This window comes from Gastrolobium bilobum, unplaced genomic scaffold (assembly GCF_033153095.1).
Source record: "Gastrolobium bilobum isolate Gb01-03AN ecotype WA unplaced genomic scaffold, APGP_CSIRO_Gbil_v1 utg18828, whole genome shotgun sequence".
Classification (NCBI taxonomy): Eukaryota; Viridiplantae; Streptophyta; class Magnoliopsida; order Fabales; family Fabaceae; genus Gastrolobium; species Gastrolobium bilobum.
Window position 1 is genome coordinate 15,254 of NW_026897772.1, and position 21,601 is coordinate 36,854.

Genomic DNA, 21,601 nt, shown 5'->3' on the forward strand with positions numbered 1-21,601 from the left:
CATATGACAGTGTAGAGGATGAGCCATATAAGCCTCCTCCTCCGGGTTATGAGGACCAAACAGAGGATTATGATGACTACGTTTCTATACCTCATAAGTCTGGAAAAAAGAAGTCTGACTTAAAGAAGAAGAAAAAGGATGTTAACCAGCATGAAAGGGAAAAAATAATGGAAGAGGAGGACCACCATATGTCATTTGAAGAGGATGGGTATGGATATAATTCTGAGATCTGAAGACTCCTCCTTCAAGTGGTGATGAGGAGGTTGAAAGGCCTGTCTTTCCAAAATTTAATGTTGAAGATACATTTGGTCATGTCCAACTAGAGCTTGGAATGAAGTTTGTCAATTTAGACCAGTTTAAAAATGGTGTGAAAGACTACAATATTAGTGTTGGGAGACAATTTAAGTGGGTTAAAAATGACAAGGTTAGAGCACGGGCCATATGCAGTAATGAAGACTGTGATTGGATGATTTATTGTGCATGGAACAAAAACTTGAATAGTTTCGAGGTGAAGACATTCAATGACTCACATTCTTGCTGCAAACTTTTCCAAAATAAAAGTGCCAGCAAAGATTGGGTTGCAAAAAAGTTAGAGAAAAGGTTGGTGACATAGCCCAACATGACAAGGGTTGAAGCTTATGAGCACTTGAAAGAGGAATACAAGGTTCACGTACATCTAAAAAAAGTTGGCAAAGCTCTTCATAAAGCCAAAAGCAGAATTTCAGGTTGTGAGAAAGAACAGTGTGCAAAGTTAAGGGACTACCTTTCAAAGCTGTTGAGAAGCAATCCTGGCTCCAGTTACCAGATGCAAGTTATACCTCACCCTGTCCCTGAAATGCCACCAACTTTTTCTAAAATGTATATATGTCTTGATGCGTGTAAGAAAGGGTTCAACGTTGGTTGTAGGCCATTGATTGGACTGGATGGTTGTTTCCTAAAAGGATACTATCGGGGAAAGCTATTGAGTGCAGTGGGAGAGGATGCAAACAAGAGCTTTTATATAATTGCATATGCAGTGGTGGACAGTGAGACCAAGGAAAATTGGAAGTGGTTTCTGACTTCGTTACAGCAGGACATAGGGGACCATGGAGCATATGGTTGGAACTTCATTTCTGATCAGCAGAAGGTTAGTTTTATGAAACTGTCTTTGGTTTTAATTGGTTAATATTATATATGCTATTAGTTAAAAGGTGATTGTGTTGCTTGATCTATGTATCCAGGGTATGATACCAGCTTTGCAGGAGGTGATGCCTGGTGCACACCATAGGTTTTGTGTGTAGCATGTCTGGAAAAATTTCATCAAGCAGTGGAAGGATAAGGCTGAAGGTGCTAAGCATTTCCTAGACACCAATTCCTGGATCAGTAAGGGGTAAAATTTCCCCTGAACAACAGAAGAAACTTGATTAGCTGAAGATGCTAAGCAATTCCTAGACACCTACATGGACAAGGAATTTACAACATGACATATATGAAATCAGTGGAAAAGGTGAAAGGGTTGGAGTAAATCTGACATATCAAACATTTGCATGCAACGTATGGCAGCTGACTAGACTTCCTTGTGAGCATGCAATTGCAACAATATGTCACAAGAATGAACCTGCTGAGAATTATGTGCATCAATGGCTGACAATGGATGCTTTGCATGCCACTTATGCACACACAATGAATCCAGTCAATTCTGACAAGTATTGGCCTTCTTCTACAGACCCTAAACCCAATCCTCCACCATTGAAAAGGTCAATTGGCCATCCCAAGAAACACAGGAGAAAGGATCCAACTGAGGTTGAGGGTAGCAGTACCAAGAACGTGAAAAGGACATATGCTGCTAAATGTCCTAAATGTGGTCAGCTTGGTCACTATGCAAAGACTTGTAAGGGACCAGTGATAACTCATATTTTGTTACACTTATTTATTACTCTTGGTTGGTATTTTTATGATTTATTTGAATTAAATAAAGGTCTTTTGGGTCAATTCACTATTCTAGATTTTAGTTGGGTTTAATTGATTTTCGTCATAATTTTCCAGATTTACACTACTTCCGTATTTTAACCATATCTCATTCTACAGATGTCCTATTGACTCCGTTCTTGTTGCTTTTTGCATCTAACAGATAGGGCTACAATTTCTATTTCAGCTACTGAAGCCCAATTCGGACGGGAAGATGGTCTAAACTTGATCTCAAGATGACGTGTTCTGCTGGAATGTTATTTTGACGTTTGAACTTGTAATTTTCATTAGGACTCAATGTGTTTAGGGCCCAAGGCCATGTTTTATTATTTTATTTTATTTTATTCAGCTTTTATTTTATGTTTGGGCTGAAGCGATGAAACCCTAGTCGTCCTGCGTGACGGCTATTTAAAGGGGACTCTAGGAAACCCTTGGTAGGCAGTTTTTACAACAGAGAAGTTCTCTCTGAGTTTTTATTCAATTGCGTTCTTCATCTTTTTTCTTCTTCTTCTTCTTTTCATTTCAATTATGTTTACCTTAGCCATGCGAGGCTAAGAACCTTTTAATCAACCTAAGGGTAATGGATTCCATGGATTGGTCTTAAGGATCTGCGTTTATTTCAAATCAGTTTTGTTTCCCTTCCCAACTCAGATTGATATCGTGCGATCGTGGATATTCAATCTGAGGTTCGTGATTGCGATTATGGAAATGGATTAATCATCAGATTTGATGATTAGGTTGATTGACCCTATGACCTTAAATCAAGCGGGCTGATACTCTGCGATTGTATGAGTAGAAGCATCGTCTTTGATCAAATGCTAAGCGATCGCTTAGAGAGGGTTGTCAATTGGAAATAAGGATTCTGATCCGATTGACAAATCAATCACGATTCTGATATCTTCTTATCCGAGGAAAGACGTCCATGGAACCCAAACCTTAGGTTGGTTATTTTTAATTACGAATTTTTATTCCAAATTTATATTCTGCCTCTTTAATTATTGAATCAAAATCTAAAACCCCCCTTTTAATTTTCTGTTCTCATAAGCGATTTTAATCAAAACAATTTCCTTGAGAGACGACTTAGGGTTTCCACTTTACTGCAAATTTTCTGAACCCTAATTAAAAAAATAATTTTTAATTTGCGCGAGTTCGACAGCTCGTGTCAACCAGCATTGAGTAAGAATGGGAAGAGACCATCAGTTCCTTCAAACCCAGTCACTGTCAACATAACATCAAGACCAGGAGATGAGATACCTCTCAGTCAAGGTGGCCCTTCAATAGCCAATTCTTAGGCACCTGAAGGATCCATTAGAGGTAGCAGTCCACCACCTTCAAATCCACCACCAGCTGAAGTAGTTTCCAATGAAAGCCTCAATGCAACAAGCAGTGGCACAAAGAATAGACTAATGGCCTTCATGTCCACACCTGGATTTAGGGCACCAAGGCCAGCTTCAAAGAATTGAAATGCAGGCTCACTATTTTTTGTATAGGCAACACTGGAAATATAGGCCATTTTTCTGTATGCAAGGTCATTATGAATTGTAGTCAAATTTTTTTGTATTCCAGGCCATTAGCATATTTAAAGTATGTTTTGTAAACAAGATCTATCAGTTACTGTATTTATCAGGCCCTTTTTGTTGTTTTAGTCTGGAATCATTAGTCTTCTTGATACATTTTGTAAATGGGTTCTGATCATTAACATATATATAATGAATAGATGATTGGTATTACAATGTGATGTATATGGCTTGCTGATATATATATTGAAAGTATGTTCAGCAATTACCAGCTGATTTTATTGTAAGGGACTAATTTGTGCCTCGTGGAATTTGTTAGGGACCAAAAAGAGTTTTTACTCTATATTAATACAAGACAGGTCAACATTAGAGGCCATAACTCATCATAGTTGCAATTGTAGATGGGTTCTTTTATGTCAATGTTCTGTGTTAGTGAACCAACCTGCTTGCATATTACCTTTTGCTACATAAGGTCATTTTTAATGTGAGAAGGTTCCATATCAAACCACTCCATGGATGCAACATAAGCATAATAGCCTTCTACTGTCGTTTTGTTGTTGTCAACATGTGATGATACATCCACTCCAAGGATTTAAACAATAAAAAACAAAACCAAAAAAAAAAAGTAGTCCATTTTTGCCAAACTTCTCATTCATTGAAAACAGAAAACATTACACTTCAGTTCACCCAACTTACACATGGTACACTATCTTCCTATATTCCCCTACTTCCAAAATACAAATATATGATGACCAGACCAACAATGGTGGCACCTAAGACTCTTGTTGACCTACAAACATGCCTATTTTGAGAAGCTATCCTATCTAACTCTGAAACCATCTTTAATGATAGCTCCTTCATCTTTCTTTCCAAGTCCTTCATGTTCCTTTCTTGCTCATTCAACTTTAGTTGTAATTGGTCAGTCAACTTCAGGTCCACATACTTCAACTTGAACTACATCTCAGCTATGTCCAACTCAAGCTTGTTTATTATTCATTCTTCGATGTCCATCCTTTCGTAACATGCATCATCCATCCATCTAAAAAAATCACAATATGGCTTCCTCTCCTGCCACCAAAGAAAACAAGTTGCACATAAGTATGAACTTCAATCAAAACAAATTACAATTTCATACCTTGAAATTTGGACACCCAAAGAATGCACTGTTTGGATTTCTGTCAGTGTTGGAGGTATAAACAATGGATGACCTCCCACATTACACCTTTGACCACCATTCCTTACAAATGCTGAACCACCAACTGAAGAGCTGGAACTCAATCCCTATTTGCCAGAAGACACACTCATCTTCTCCAACTTCATTGCGCTTCTAATTATACCTCAATTGTGTGCTTTTGCAGACCTCAATGTCTAATTGATTTGGGGAAATTTTAACCATAACAATTTTTAGGGTTCTGTATGTCAATTGGGATGACCAACATTGATGGTTACCAATATATGTTGACAACAACGTCGTTCAACAATCCAACGTGGCTGATAGCTCAAGTGACTCAGCTAACTAACGTTCCACGTGCGCACCGTCAATTTGGCCGTTGGATGCCAACTAACAGAAGGACTAACGTGACACATTTTTTAAAAACACAAGGACCGCGAATGGACTTTTTTATTGCAAGGGACTAATTTGTGCCTCGTGGATTTTGTTAGGGACCAAAAAAGGCATTTACTCTTGAATTTATGAATATTTAAGGAATTACTAGTGTTGTTGATTGTAAATTTTGTATGGATAAATTTTTGTTGTCTTATTTTTTTTAAACGGACTAAATCAGGCTTTTATTTTTTGTAAATAAACCAGACCACATGCCGATAATTATATTCATAACACATAACAAGCTTGGTCAGTCTGATATATTTAAACACAGGCTTAACCTTTAAGACCAAAGCTCGGCTCGGCTCGGCCCATTAAAACCGCTAATAATGGAGTATAGATTCTAGTTGAGGAGAACGAATCAGAGAAAGAGGAAGAGTGGTATCTCGATGAAGAATCACATGGACAAACTGAGGGTGCAATGAACAATGAGGAATTACTCTGGAGACGGGGGAAGATGGCAAGACCAATTTAAAACTCTTTGATAAATTCAAGAAAAGAGCATGGTAACCATGGAAACATTGCAAGGATCAAAAGAAGAAAAGTCATTCATAACAAGAAAGGGCAATTGTGGTCACCCAACTGTATTTGTACCATTCAATTGACAACTATAAGAAATAATAAGATTAAAACATTGCAGGAATCATCCGCTTATTACCTATAAACTCAATGTACAAAAAGAAATTCAAAACCAACCTCATCGTATTAAAAAAAACTTTATAATTTACCATCAAACATGGAATTGACCATCTTAAATTCTTAACTCATCCGATTGACAAAATTAGAAATTGCCCTCCAAACTAAAATAACACCAACGACGCAATTGATTTTCCGCTCATCAGAAACATTACAAAAAAAAATGCACCCAATGGAAGAAATTTTGAACTTCTAGCACGCAATACACAAACAGGAAAAGAAAGACCTACCAACAGAAATTTCTCAACACATCAACTTCAAATAAAACAGATAAAGTTTCTCTACAACCAAACATAGAGATTTTCACCTGACAATATTTTAACGTAAAATTTTTATATTTATCTCCATCTTAATAAATATAAAATAAATAAAACTTTACCAATATATATAAAAAAATTAAAATATAAATATAAAATATTCACACAATTATAATATATGTTTGAAGAATTTTTAATTTTTTTATTAATTCATCAATTACTCTATTAATTCAGTTCGAGTAAAAAAAATTTCAAGAATAATTAAATTCATCCTATCAAATTTTTAACATAATTGTATAATCTTGGGAATAAATATTTAGTAAGCTAGTTTATATATTCTTTTATTAAAAGTAGAATTAAATGGAATTCTTATAACATTAATAAGGGCATATAAAATAAGAGTTTTATTTTTCTGATGTCACGTAAGAGAAATTTTATCTTCTACTCTTATTTCGATTTTCGTATTCTATTTTTTTCTTTTTTAAAAAATAAAGTGGATATCATCATTTATTATGAGACTAGGAGAGAAGATTTATCTTATGTAATATAAGAAAAATAAAAGAATAAATATTATAAATCACTAGTTTCTAATCTTAACAGGTGATAATACTGGGTAGTGTCAAATTTTTATGAAAAGCAGCACAACAAAACAGAAAATATGAGGCTTTGGAGAGGGTATTTTTCCAAGTTAGTCCCTCAAGATTTTACGTAATGACGCTTTAGTCCTATTCAACGACGCTTAGGTTGACTCGAGCGTTGGACTCAGTGACTCAGCTAGTGTCGGTGGAAAAATCAAAGCGCTGTGATGAGAGGACCCCACAGGTGCATACAAAACTACCCCACAAACCCAAAAACAGAGTTCTCTGGGAAAGGTACCGTTTTTTGGTTGTTTCTCAATCCCAACCATGGAAGCAAAGCAGAAAATGATGATGGGTCTGATTCTATTGTTGTTCTCTGTTTTGGGACTGGTGAAATCCATGGACGAGTTGTTTGTGATATTTGTGGGGATTCTTCTCTTGGACCTGAAGATCATGTTCTTGAAGGTCTCTCTCTCTCTTCAATAGCCACTGATTCACCTACTACTAAATACAAAGTACAAACAAAGGCAACTAGCACAGGTTGTAACAAAAAAAAACAAAGGACTATCAAGTTATCAATCGAATTGTTCTATACCATTACTTGGAATTAAGGAGCTGTTTCTGTTGGTACAAACCAAGGAGAGTGCTATGGCTTTACTTTGGCTCCAATACTTTCAACCTTAGGGCCAAATTTGGCTGCTTTAAGCTTGGCAACCACTCTTTCAAGCATCAAAATCCGGTTTTCAAGATCACAGGCTATGTTTACTGTACATGGACTAGCACCTTCCCCTTCCATGTTAGGGGCACCATTTCTGTCACAAAATGGACTCTTATTTTTGGCTTCATCCCCATCATCCTTGACTCTTTTTGCTTCCCCAACAATATTTTCTATTTGACCATCTTCCATGGTTCTTTTTGATCGTCTAAGAACATCCTTACTTCTTGATCCAGCTGTTACATCACCCACCCTTGATGATGGAAAAACACCAGATTCAGGACTAGACAAAGCTTTGCCTTTTCCAACTACTTCATCATCAAAACATCTAGAACTCAATAGTTCATTAATTGTCATCTGATCCTCTTGAGCAGAATCATCTACTTGAACTCTCTTGAACTTGGAAGTAAAACCAGGTGGTGAGCCATAGGAAGCTTCACCCTCTACCTGTCCAGATGAAGCAGGTGACAAATTTTCTGAGTTGCTCATGCTTATCAGACAATAATTATCATAACCCTCTATTGTATCTCCTTCATTGCCTGATTTTAATTGCTTCCACCAATCATAGTACCTAGAAGTAACATATGGCTGGCTTGCACATAATGCAGTGCACAAATTTGTATCCATAATTGGTTGGCTATAATTTATCAAAGGATCCTTTTGTTTTTTTGAAAGTTTCCAAGGATCCTTTTTATAACGAGCAACCATAGCAGGAATGTCCTGATCCATTCCAAATTGCATGGCAACACGATGTGGAAGGTACTGCTCTATACACCCCATACCCTCCAACTCACAGACCCTCAAGCAGCGACCAAACGATTCATTATCCATAGAAGAATTCTTATATGGTCGCCAGAGAAAGCCATTTCTAACTCCAGCGGAATCCAAAGTCAACTTCAAGTTGTTGTCTTTCAGCATTTTTATTAAGTGCCATCTAGCCATCCTTGGTTGGCCTTGCTCAATTGCATGTGGATGTGGCTGCAGTGCTTGAAATCTCTCCAAAGCCCATACTTGGACCAAATGAAAAGGAGCCCATAGAGATAGACTACCTCTACACTTGCTTGTGGCACTGTTGATATTGCTTTTGAACAAACTTAAGTCCCTATAAATGCTTGCTAAAACAGCAGGTGCAAGAGCAATTTCAGTCCCTCTAGCTAGATGAATTGCAATAGGAAAAACGCTTTGCAGAATGGCGTCACGTGTTGCAGGAAACACAAACCTTGACAACCACAGAACCAAAAAAGCCTCGTGCTCCACTTTGCTTTCATTCTTCATGAAATGCATCATCCATGGCTTATGAACCACCTTTCTTGCTTTAGTGCTATTAAAGATTCTTATTGCTGCAACTAGCTCTGCTTCTGTTTCCTTTCGCCGATGGGTCTCAAGAGGGCTAGAAACAGGAGCTCCCATAACCGAGTAACCCCCCAAAACTTTCATATCTTCCAACGTGATGGTTGCTTCTCCCCAAGGAAAGATGAATGTGTTGGTCTTTGAACACCATCGTTGAGCAAGCTCAAGAATCAACTCATCTTTTCTTGGGATTTCATATGTAGAAGCTTTGATAGCTTTGTCTATCCCAGCTTTTATCCAAAGATATTCATATTTGGGTTGCATTTGTTGGATCCATGTTTTCCATTCTTCTTGTGGGCTTCGCCATCCACAATATCTTACTTTTGGTGGCAGCTTTGAGTCAGGATTGGAAGTGGCTGTTCCAGAAAACATGGAATGAGGAAGAAGAAAGTCACTTGCTGACTCCTCGATGCTACTCACACAAGGTTTGAGAAAATAAGCAGTTCTGCGAGTTGGGTTTTCACCAGATGAGGGTGAAACCATGAGCTCTTCCCTAACTTCGATAATGGTGTCCGGTGATGCGTCCATTGGAAGAGTCCTCTTCAGGGTGGAATTTGGATGAACAGTGGCAGCATGAAAATGCAAACGAAAAGTTGTTAGATGTATAGTCAGAGACAAACAATAAGAGTAGAGAGATGGAAATTGTGATGGTGTTTATATGAAGGGTTGCTACTTGGAATTGAGACGTGCAGCATAACCATGAGAACGTCTACTTGTAAGTTTAAAAGTTGAGTAAAGTTCGATTTGGATCCTTAGAAAAAAAATAAGTTTCCACTTTAGTAGCTTGTCAAAAAAATTAGTCCGAGATTTCTAAGAAATATAAAGTGGACTTGTTTAGTTGAAATTGTAATTCTTTACAAATTCAAAAAAAAAACTTTATATTAGGATTAAAATGTATCCACTTTGAATTTCATAGAGAACAGATAATTAATTTTTTTATAAAAAAATAAAATGAAGATCATATTTTTTTGTTAGGACCAGAAAAAGAATTTAGTGTTACAAGTTTTTCAAAACTGATTTGAGGGGCAGAGCTGCTATATGTCATTTCAGGGTAAATAATTGGGTATGCTTTATAAAGCCAATGCCTTTGGTTTTTCAAAGAAGCTATCTTACAACGGATTGATTTCCTGTTGGCTCCGTGACCCTCTTTAGTTAGTGGTGGGTCCATGGCCCATTTGCAATTTGAAAAAGAAAAGGAGGAAGAGAAGGAGAGCAACGGCCAACGGGCACTAGCGGCTGCACAATAAGAAAGAAAGAAGATAGCCGGAGAGAAAGAAAGAAGAAGAGCAGTGCTGATGCTGGAGAAGAGAAACGAGAGGAGAGCATACACATTCTTTTGATGCTTCTTTAATGACTTCTTTTTCATGCTTTATGTTTTGATTTCTATCTATTTGATAATGTTATATAAAGATAGTGGATTGTTTTTTTTATGTTGCATAAGATAAAGTAATTTTTCTACACGTACAAATCTTGTGTGGAATCTATTTTAAAATTTTTCTCTTTTTTCTATTCTCTCTCCTCTCTCTTCCTTTCGTGAGTGTAGGAAGATTGTTTTTATCTTAGACAACATAAAAAAAATAATTCCCATAAAGATAACATGTTTTATCATGTATACATATTATTGATTGTTGACGGTGGAGATTTAAGAGGATTAGGATTATGATAAAAGTTTCGTGATTTTTCTTCCGATATTGAGTTTTTCATATAAATTTTTTTAATATGTCAATTATTGTGTTAATGCTATTATTGCTGTTGTTGTTTTCTTGTATTATAAGTTTACTTCAATTTCACTTGATTACTCTGTTTAACCCCAATATTTCTGTCCACAGATTATATAATAGGAAGAGGTTATACTTACAACCGAAAAGTTTTATAACTCTTACTATTAAACTAATTATTGTTGATTTTCATCAATCTAACGATTATAATTTATTGGATACACTTATAATCTATCGATTATAATTTATTAATTCCCAATAACTTATAACTTTTAGGTAAAATCATTTCTCGAGTCGCTTGGCGTTCAACAATGATAGATGTATGGTTATGATTTCCTTCATTTGATGCTTTTATCTTTTGTATGGTTATGATTTCTCACATTTAATATTGTCACCTATATATATGGTAAATAATTGACTGTTCGACGTCAACTAGTTGGAAAAATGTAAACCCTTGTCTTGTGCTATAGAGAGAAAAAAACATGAGGGGCTCATATGTTTAATAAAAAAAAAAAAGGAGCCGGTGCAGTAATTGAAGGGTCAATAGGAATTTTCTTCTTCTTCTGCTACATAAGAAGTTTATTGCCGTATTATTATCGTCAATAGTACTTATTCAGGTAATATATAATTATTTAGGGAAAGTCATTTTCTCATGCAATAGAAGATTACTTTATCATGTTATAAGGTAACGAAATCCGTGCTATTTTTTTAACAAATTATGGACCCTTGTTGTGTCTATGACATGAGAGATACTACCTCATGTGACACGAAAAAAAAACCCATTATTTAAAGGGTTTGGTTTTTCTAAAGTTACTTTATGTAACTTTATCTAATGTTCATCGAAATGACGTCATTTTGGGACGAAAATTATGGTGTTTTTGTAATTTTAATTTATTTCAGGGTTATAATAGTCTTTGACATTCTAATTTTTTATTTTTTAACCCCAAAACAACGTAGTTTCGATGAACATTAGATAAAATTATCTAAAGTAACATTAGATATTTTTTTCCCTTATTTAAAATGCTTAAGTTTAGGATGTCATATTTTTTTGCATAAAATTGTGTCATCATTTGCTTACTTTTCTCTACGTTCTGTTAATAAATTATGTCCCCTTGAATTTTTTCTTTTCTCTATTACACCTCAACTGCTTCTGTTATCAAAAACTTGTTGGATCCATCATTTAATTGAATGTTTGGTGGTGTGCAGAGCCCCTCTAACACATTTGATTTAGGAGCATCAGTTGGTGACTTAACCTTCGAAGAGGATCTTAGCAAGTCCGTATTCTCTCCTCTACTTCCGTGGTTTAAAATTTAAGATGATTTTCTGATTATTACTATTTGTTTCAGTTGATCCTGAATTATACTATCAAGATTATTAGTTTTTAATGTTTTGGTTGAGTTGTTATGCAATGTTGATATATCATTGGAAGGACTACAACAAGAGCTCAAAGAATGTAAAAATGATGATGGATTTGTTATTTCATCCTAGTGTTGGGAACTCTACTTTTTTAGATTGTGCTGAAATGCCCTGACTGATTTTAGCATAATTGTTTATATCAGAATTTTCCCAAACCGCTTTGCAATGTTCCATGCTTGTTCTTAATTAGTAACTATCTATTTACCAAAATTACCATTAACTACCTATTTGAGAAACCCTCCATGTTCTTCTCATGATTGAAATCTTATCCCTCGCTGGTGCATAGGATAATATTTTTTAAACAAGTTATCAACTTTTTGAAGAGTGCTTCAATGGGAGGCTATTGCACCAACTAGTTTGATGTTAAGCATGGGAACGATTTCATTCTCTTAATGACTTCATTTATGATAACATTTTATGGACATTGGTATTTTCTTCCCATGTATAGTTAGTGGCCACAAAACATGTTCTCTATATAGTCTTATATTCCTTACCTTTGCAATATTCTTCTGGTTAGCCCCATAGGTAATTGCAAACATACTATCCGAAAGGTACAAAACTTAGGGAATATACAAAGGGAGTTGAGAATGCTTTGGATAAAGTTGAATTAGATTCAGTTCAGGTTTGTTGATAATTTTTTAAATTTTTATAGTCCCTTCATTTTGTTTGTTTTACTAGATTTGATGATTAGTATGCATGTTTGATCACTGTCTGATTGCAGTACTGATCTTACATACATATTATAGGTTTTGTTTTATGGATCTCTATATTCTAAATGTTAAAACAATGATAACGATTTCTTCTTCTACTTCCAGGAGAATGCTATCGTACTATGAGTTTGATATAACCAAGTAATTATGTAAATGTTTGATCATATGGCATTTTTTGTGGAAGAAATGATTTATGCTTTATATTTTGTATATGACCCTTAATACATTGAAGTATTCTAAATAATTGCTTCTGCTTTCTTGTGGAATATTTTATGTCATGTCATTTTGTTTCCTTGAACTAATCTTGTTTTGTTCCATGGTTGCTGACAATACATTATTCAATTACTTTTATAACTGTTCCATTTATTGTGGGATTATATTAAGATTTTGCCACTTTTGCTGTTATTATAGAAGTTGGGGATGTGTAGCAAAGAAGTTGGATCCATTTTGAAAAGAAAAGTTGTTGGTGCACATATCGAAAAAAGAGAATAGACTTCCGCTGTTGCATAAGAAGTTTTCCCCCCTTGATATACAAAAAAAAAAAAAAAAAAAAAAAATTTTCCCCCCTTATATTAAAGTGATAACCTAGTCTCTTTATATGATCAAATTTGAGATTGTGATACTATTTTGTCACATGTGGAAGCTCTTCAAAGTGGATTTCAGGTGTGTTGGTCCATTGAGCAATTACAACTTTAGAAGAAGCTTACATTCATGATAATACCTATTTTAATTAGGAATTTTAAAATACATATATAATTTGACCCCTCACAAAAATTTCTTATAAAGAAAATGTTTTAACATCTATCTTTTTCTTATAACAATAATTTATATATTAATATAACTTATTCTATAACATTATTAAAAAAAATCATAAAATTCATGTAGATAAACGTAAGTTTTTGTCCATTTGACAAAAAAAAAGGTATTTGAATTTGTGATTGGTGCTGTAGATTATTTCCAATTTATACTAAATTTTTCATAAAATTTGTAAATAATTTTATACACCTAAAAATGTATTAATTCCAATGACGATTTCAATCTCATTTGGATCAGTGGTGGACCTACTACTTTGTTGCAAGTGACTGCAAGTACTGTAGCTTTAGCTGTCTAACTCATGTTTCCACCGAAATAGCACCTGAATTGAGAGTTCCATTGAGCGATTTCTTAGATCGTTGAAAGCAACAAAATTTCTTCGTAGTCACTAACTCCTACCTAGCCACCATCGTCGAACAACTTCACTCCATCGCCTCCTTGTAGATCCATGTCGATTCAAAGTTGCAAGCCATAAAACTAGAACCACCACACTATATCTAGCCAAGGCACCACATCTCTTCCATTGTTCAAAGTTGCCAGAGCGCTGTCCAAAAAGTGCAATCGACAATCCTTCTTTTTTTTCTCTTTTTTTTTTTGGTAAAAAACAATCCTTCTTTTTTAACTTATGGCTTTAGGTTTTTTTATTTTTTATTTTTGCATTTGGGTTAATGATCATGTGGTAGTTGCATTTGGGTTGATTTTTTTTTTAAATCCCACAGGCCAATAACGTGGCCTTCTTATGGATACAAGGAGGGTCTGAATATCTTTTCTTATTTCAAAAAAAGAGAGAAGTAATAAAAATGAATGTAATAAAAATGTAAAAACCCAAAATTTAAAAGAAGAAGAATCATGACTTTTTTTTTTTGTGTGTGTGTATGTGTGTGGGGTAAACTTTGACTTGTTTCTTTTCTTGTATGAGGTTACGAGCATTGACGTCAAGATATTGAAATGAATTTAAAAAATATATAAAATTCTTAAAATTTAAAAAGAGAAAAATATTTAATTAGGATAAAATTAAATAAAAGATATAAAATTACCAAAAAACTGAAAATATAAGAAAAATAATTAGTGTTGTTATTTTTTTTTTAATTCTTACTTGTCTTCATGATATATTTTCGTTGTGTAATTTATGTATTTGTAGTGAGAATTGATTAAATACTTTTAGAAAAATTACAAAAATATAAAATTAAGTTATAAAAATAAATAATTTTGGTTTTTTTATGTTAATTTGAATTTTGTTCTTTTCTTATTTATATTCTTTTATTTTTTAATATATTTAAAACTTTATTTCAAAAAACAAATTCTGGGGGCAACTTCCACCACTAAGTATGCTGACATAAATAAAATTTTTTTATGTGAGCTAATTTTGGATCATTACATAAATATGGGTGCATTTAGATTAAAGAAAAATGCTTTTATAATTTTATTTTATTTTTTCAGAAATACTCTTACTACATTATGATAAAAGCGCTAAAATTGGTTTTACAAAGTTTTTACCTTTATCTTCAAAGAAATACTTATCTAATCATTACGAATAAAAAGTACATGAAATCCTTTTTGAGAGAATTAGTCCTATTATGAAGTAGATGTTTTGGCTCGAACAGATTGCCTCCGGTGGAAGATACTTGTAGTTTATTCAAATAAATAAAATAAAATAAAATTTAACATGAGTTTTAATTAAAAAGTATTTTTTTCCCTTAAAAAAAGGTAGAAACAAGCATGGGCTATTTGACTATTTTGCCCCTCATTAATTAATTAATAACTATTTTGTCCATGATTCGAAACTATCTACCAATCTGCCCCTCTTTAATCGACTAACTTGAATTTTTAATCGACTAAATGGTTGTTGGGAGATTTAATCGACTAAATCTCCCTACTTAATCGATTAAAAAATCATACTGACTTGTTTTCCTTTATTGTCTGTCGGGAGATTTAGTCGATTAAATAGGGAGATTTAGTCGATCAAATCTCCCAACAACCGTTTTTGCCTGTTTTGACCATTTAATCGACTAAAAATGCAAAGTAGTCGATTAAAGAAGGGCAAATTGGTAGATAGTTTCGAATTAGGGACAAAATAATTATTAATTAATTAATAAGGGACAAAAGGGTGAAAAAACCAACAAACATGTGCTATAGCACAAACAATATCAACCAACACACAAATAAATTGCTTGAACCCCAATAATTTGGCTATTCTAGCATTCATTGATAAATTGAAAAGGAAAGCAATTGACAAGGTATTTACATGAACGCTCAAAAGATAGTTTGAGATTAAGATAGTGTGCGAGTTTATCTATACTACCATAAAGATAAAAAAAGGATTTAAAAAACAAAACAAAACAAAATAACAAACAAAAATTGAAAACACCGTTGTGTAAATAAGATGAGCAATGCTTGTGGATGTTAAACCCATGTTCTATATTGGAACATGAACATCAGAACATATAAAATCACTCTAATCACTCAATGAATTGCAAAAGATGGCTTCATGTTCATTACTTGCTCTTACTACAGAAGCGTGTTGCAGATTAACAAGGGTGTGAGTGCATTCCCCTTTGCTTTTCAATGTAGGCCTTCTTGTCCCTGACAATCTCTTTTTGCCAAAACCATGCCACTTCATCAGGGACTTGCTCTTGGTGCAAATCGAAGATATCACTACTACAAAATTTCCTTTTATGGTTAGATTATATATAACAATTCATAACAAGAAAGGACAATTATAGTCACGCAAATATATTTGTACCATTTAATTGACAACTATAAGAAATAGAAAGATTAAGGGTTTTATTAATGTTATGTAACATAATTTAAGTGTTATTTCTAACACATACAATAAAAGGGAGAGAGAAAGTGGAATGATGAAAGAAAAAAAAAATATGTGGACCTCACCTCTTTAATGTGTGTGTAGGAAAGTGAGGTTATATTAGGTAAAAAAATTTATTTATTGCAATTTAATTAAATAATTACGCATTTATTGCAGTTTGGGGAGTATTTACAGATGTATTGCACAATGTGACGCCCTTTTTGGGCGTCACATGTGACGCCTCATTGAGGCGTCTCTCATGAAGGAGAAGACGCCTCAATGGGGCGTCACATGTGACGCCCAAAAGGGGCGTCACATTGTGCAATACTATAAATACCCCCACTTTCTTTTTCACTCCTCACTCATTCACCACTCTCTAACCTCTCTAACCATGGTTCTTAGCGAAGCTCTGCCGACTTAGGTAAGGTCGTAATACTTCCTCTGTATACGTTTAAATTACGGTGGTAGTTAGTAATGCATGTTAAAATTGATCGTATATAGACTGAGAACATTAGGATAGTCACTTAGAAATTTTGTGCAATGCTATGAATGTTGTAATGATACTTCCCTTTTTTTGTTACGTAGTTCATATTATTAATATTTAATTATGCATTAGGGTTCAACGTATTAATTAGTGATTTAGTAAATAGTGATAGCGACTTCGTAAATTTTGTATGTATGATGTTATTAATGCGGGAGTTTATTCATAATTTTGTAGTCATTTAGGTGTGATGATTAGTACATATTTATGAAGTTATTAGTGACCTAGGGTCAAGTATTCTGTAAGTATTATATTACTTTTGTCCAATGTATTTTTATTATTTAATTACAAATAAATTACTGTACTATGTATTAACATTATTTCATTAATTTTGATTGTAGTAATGAAAATGACGCATATGCTTAAATTTTTTTATAATAAATTATGTCATTGCTTAATTAATTTGTAAATAAAATGGGGCATTACATGTGATTAATGTAAATGTTATTTTATATTATATAGTTGAGGGTAATGGCTGAGTCATCATCTTCATCGGGTTCTGCATCGGATGTAAAGCCTACCGATCCCAGCATGTACATCATACCGGGGCCGTACAGATGGGAGGTCCTTCGTAAGAGGACGCAGAAAGCTCATATTTCACAGCGAGTGTGGAGTACAGAGCATGTAAGGAAAATAAAGACTAGATGTGGGAAGCCATCTGGGGGGCCACCTATAGGCGCTATCCCAGAGGTTGTCGCAGACTACCTGACACAGGCCGGATTCATACATGTTGCCCGGATGCGACATATTCAGGTATGCAATTTACGTTGTTTTGTATTTACGTTATTATTCGTTAACACGCTCTGATTGTATATTTTATCACAGATCGATGCCCCTTTAATTAGTGCTCTGGTCGAGAGGTGGAGACCAGAGACACATACTTTCCACATGACCCAAGGTGAGATGACTATCACCTTGCAAGATGTGGCAGGCATATTGGGGTTGCCTACTGACGGGGATGTCGTTACCGGATCCACCTCTGAGGATTGGCCCGCTGTTTGTGGGGCTGTATTTGGCGCGGTTCCACAGCCAAATGAGTTCCATCATTCAGGCGACGTGCGTATCTCATACTTAGATCGGTTATATACCAGGTGGACTGATCATGAAGGGGATCATGCTACCGAGATCTACTTCACAAAGGCGCACATTGCCAGGATGCTTGGTTCTTGGTTGCTGGCGGACAAGTCTGGAGGCAGCAATTTCGATTGTCGGCTAGTCCCGTTGCTTAGGGGAGGATTTGATGATATTGGTTGATACAACTGGGGATCTGCGGTTCTGTCACACCTTTTCAGGAATTTGTGTGAATTGACAGATGCCGATCGATTTGACATGGGTGGTTGCCATATTCTCTTTCAAATCTGGGCATGGATACGATCCCACCCATTGCTCCGCCGCTTCCTCCTCATCCAGAGACGGGCACGCATTATGGATGCCGGTATGCTTAGTTAATCTTATATAAAATCGGCACCCATACATGGACTCACAGGAGCCAGTTTTCCAGGCTAGTCTGATGGCTATGGCAGGGGCGGATCCGGCACCCTCGCAGCCTGAGTTCCAGCAGTAGTCACAAGGACTTGATGCCGATTTCCCCCATTGGTCTGCAGAGGAAACGATGGAGTTGTATCGCTCAGTAGGCCTTGTCACAGAGAGCCATGACAGTGGGGAGACGCTAGCCACAGATTCTCACAGTCAGGGACACACCCCATTTGAAGTGCATGGCAGTAGTGTAGGAGCAGGTTATTCACATTATATAGGCCAGTCTTCAGATATTAGTGGGCACGGCCAAGCAGATGATTTCATGCGTGCGACGATGGATGACTTCCACACTCCACCACCACAGGCACATGCACAGGTACAGGTACATCAGGGAGACCCAGTCTGGGACAGACGTATACTACCAGATAGGGATGCACGACATAGGTCATGGCCACCGTGGTTGTAGTTTCATTGCCATTTTTAATATTCACTATTTTTGTGGAGTGTATCAGATTGTTATTATATTGTTATTTTGTATTAGTTATGACTTTAGTCGGATCATTGTTTTTTTGTGGACTGTACATTATTATATTATTTGGACTTTTCACTATGCTTTATTATTTATGCTTGGTTGGTCGTCCTTATTGCATTTGTGTTACGGTAACTAATCAGGACGGTTAATTAATAATACAAGAATAAAAACATACATAAAAGGAAAGGAAAAAGTTCAACATAACGGACATTACAATTCAAGCAATAAGATAACCAACATCAAAATAATAACCAACAGCAAAATAATGACATTACTAAGTATCTTAGTCGTTTCTCCCACGACTTGGACATCCCCGACGATTATGGCCGCGTTCCTTGCAAAGTCCACACCTGATACGGCTTTGACTTGTCTCAACTTCGTCCATCTCGTTGCGGATGCGAGTTGACTTTGGACGACCTTTTGCGCGCAACATAGTGGCATCAGGAATAATCTTTGGACCACTAATTTCAGGTATTGCTTCCTCATTTCCGATTGACTCCCACGAAAAAGAATAAGCCTCGACCAAGTTTGTTGTCAAGAAGACATCGTCAACGTATGTGAACGCACTCTGCCTAACACTTAATGCAGCAACAACGGCGTGACTACACGGATACTTAAAGGCCTTAAACTTTCCACACTGACAGAATCTCTGTGGGAGGTTGACAGAATATGAACGCTCCCAACCTGCGTTAACCTCGAAGACAGTATGTTCAACATTGTATGCACGAACGTGGTGGCCTGTTGCATCTACTTGGTTCTTCTTGACCAATTCAACAACATTTTTGGAGTGACGATGAGCTGATTGAAGTTGTGCAACGACATTTGTTCCTCTCTCAACAAAATATGCAACCAATCTGCTATATGTATGCTTAACCAATGCAGTTATAGAGATATTTCTGGCCCCCTTGAAAACCCTATTGACAGATTCAGCCAAGTTTGTTGTCATATGACCGTACCTCCGTCCTTCAATATCATAGGCTCGCGACCACTTTTCCTTAGGAATGTCATCAATCCACTCAGCAATTTGAGGACTACTTTCACGGAAGCTCGCAAGATTCCTTTCAAAATCAACGATGGCCGGAATATAACCTGTACATAATGGACATCCACAAATTAAACATAAATTGATAAACATAATGGAATGACATAAATATGCATCGTGTCAATGAGTATACCTAAATTCTTTAGCATATGCTTTAAACCTTCATTCCGAAACTTTTGATTGAAGTTGCTTGCAATATGACGAATACAAAAGACGTGATATGCATTTGGTGGCTGCCAATTAGGGTTATTCTCCACAGTAGATATTATGCTACGATGCCGATCGGAGATCAAACATATGTTTGACATGTCAGTAACACGAGCACGAATATTAACAAGAAAATAGTTCCATGCATCCAAGGTCTTGCCTTCGACGATGGCAAAAGCAATCGGTAAACATTAATCATTACCACCTTGGGCTGTGGCCACCAACAATTTGCCTTTGTACTTCCCATATAAATGTGTTCCATCAATTTGAATGACGAGTTTGGCAAATTTGAACGCCTCACAACACTGTCTAAACATCCAAAATATGCGATGAAACACCTTCTTTCCAGTAACTAAGCTCTGCTCTGCATAAAGATCATTTGTTTGGATATTATAAAATGAACCTGGAGAAAAGCGCAACATGTATTCGTACCACCTTGGCAAAAAAGCGTACGATTCCTCCCAATCACCGTACATAATTGCGATCGCTTTCTGCTTCGCATACCACGCCTTTCTGTAGGAAACTTTAAAGCCATATTTAGCGGTTATCCTTTCTTGCACCAAAGAGATTGACACAGATGGTTCTTCCTTTATCATTCCTGCATTGAAGAGGACCCAGACTCGATAATAGCTCACAAATTTAATTACAGAGCAGTACGTAAACATTGACATGTCATTACGATAAATAAATACGTACCTATGATGAGATCTGCAATAACGTCTGCATCGAGTTGTCTATGTTCCTGCGAAATGTGCTCATTCAAACAATTGTGTTTTCCACCCAATCTCGTAATCTTCCAATTTTCACCAAACACTGGTTTCATGGCCCTAATGCGCCACGGGCAACCCTTATCATACGCACAACATTTCATGGATAACTTTGCAGGCGTGCTCTCAATTACAATTGCTTCTTGATGCTCCCTAATGAGGAGGTGCTTAAGTGCCATTTGAACATCTTTTTTTGTTGCAAATTCTTGATTGACAAACAAATTGTCACCCAGTTGCCACGGACCTTGTATTGAACCCGATTCTAAGACCGTACCGTCAGTGCAAGATTCTTGTTCGCTCTGATAACTCCAATCAATGTAGGAACAATGCGGAATTCCTTGCCAAAAAGGAATAACAGCTTCGTCACCTGCAACTGCGGATTGTAACTTATTAATACAAACTTCATAATTCAGGTATTAAATTAGGTATGTACTCAACTATATACACATTATTTCAATTACCTTCATGATGAATCCCTAATGGGGAAGACGCAACGTCATGCAACTGCGTCATTTGCGCGACCACTGGTTGATGGAATATTGGGATTTGAGACGCACCCATTTTGGCACCTTCATCTCCTTCGGAAACACTAGCATCCTCCGCCAGAAGACGTTCTTCCATTGCGATATTTTCATCATCGTCGTCGTCGTGCATTTCCCAAGTCGGATCATTTTCATCTCCCTCAGAATAGTTACCAACTGGAGACGCATGAGCGGCAGACAAAGATGGAAGACGGGCAAAATTTAAATCAACTGACTTCACCGGTAAGGGAACATTCTCGTTTGCGGCAATGTAGACATACAACTCCAGAAAATCTGTCCTTGACTGGTTTAAAAATTCTTCCATTGTCATCTCCAGGTCTTCATCGTCAACCACTTGCAAACTAATGTATTTATCACATTGCCATAATCTT

General features: G+C 35.9%; 3 protein-coding genes across 3 annotated transcripts; 1 reads left to right on the top strand and 2 right to left on the bottom strand.

The window, feature by feature from the left end:
* Positions 1-7,244: 7,244 nt before the first annotated feature.
* On the bottom strand, positions 7,245-9,191 carry LOC133310168 (uncharacterized). Its single transcript, XM_061511068.1, has one exon. It carries the CDS (start codon positions 9,189-9,191, stop codon positions 7,245-7,247), a length of 1,947 nt encoding a protein of 648 aa, XP_061367052.1.
* Positions 9,192-17,135: 7,944 nt separating this feature from the next.
* Positions 17,136-17,918, top strand: LOC133310169 (protein MAIN-LIKE 2-like). The gene is made up of 2 exons (XM_061511069.1): positions 17,136-17,417; positions 17,490-17,918. Exons 1-2 carry the CDS (start codon positions 17,136-17,138, stop codon positions 17,916-17,918), a joined length of 711 nt encoding a protein of 236 aa, XP_061367053.1.
* Positions 17,919-18,955: 1,037 nt separating this feature from the next.
* LOC133310171 (uncharacterized) lies at positions 18,956-21,201 on the bottom strand. The gene is made up of 6 exons (XM_061511070.1): positions 21,150-21,201; positions 20,933-21,055; positions 20,391-20,519; positions 20,154-20,285; positions 19,848-20,081; positions 18,956-19,761 (listed from the first exon to the last, which is right to left on the bottom strand). The coding sequence occupies exons 1-6, from the start codon at positions 21,199-21,201 to the stop codon at positions 18,956-18,958; spliced, it is 1,476 nt and encodes a 491-aa protein (XP_061367054.1).
* Between the last annotated feature and the right edge of the window lie 400 nt (positions 21,202-21,601).

What these genes read in the sequence shown, in the direction of transcription:
- LOC133310168 (XM_061511068.1), bottom strand. Translation starts at nt 9,191, where the DNA reads ATGGACGCATCACCGGACACCATTATCGAAGTTAGGGAAGAGCTCATG.
- LOC133310171 (XM_061511070.1), bottom strand. Translation starts at nt 21,201, where the DNA reads ATGACGCAGTTGCATGACGTTGCGTCTTCCCCATTAGGGATTCATCAT. An exon ending in ATTAGGGATTCATCATGAAG is followed by an intron (nt 21,056 to 21,149) that starts GTAATTGAAATA and finishes CCGCAGTTGCAG; the next exon opens with GTGACGAAGCTGTTATTCCT. An exon ending in GCATATGCTAAAGAATTTAG is followed by an intron (nt 19,762 to 19,847) that starts GTATACTCATTG and finishes CATTATGTACAG; the next exon opens with GTTATATTCCGGCCATCGTT.
- LOC133310169 (XM_061511069.1), top strand. Translation starts at nt 17,136, where the DNA reads ATGGCTGAGTCATCATCTTCATCGGGTTCTGCATCGGATGTAAAGCCT. An exon ending in CCCGGATGCGACATATTCAG is followed by an intron (nt 17,418 to 17,489) that starts GTATGCAATTTA and finishes ATTTTATCACAG; the next exon opens with ATCGATGCCCCTTTAATTAG.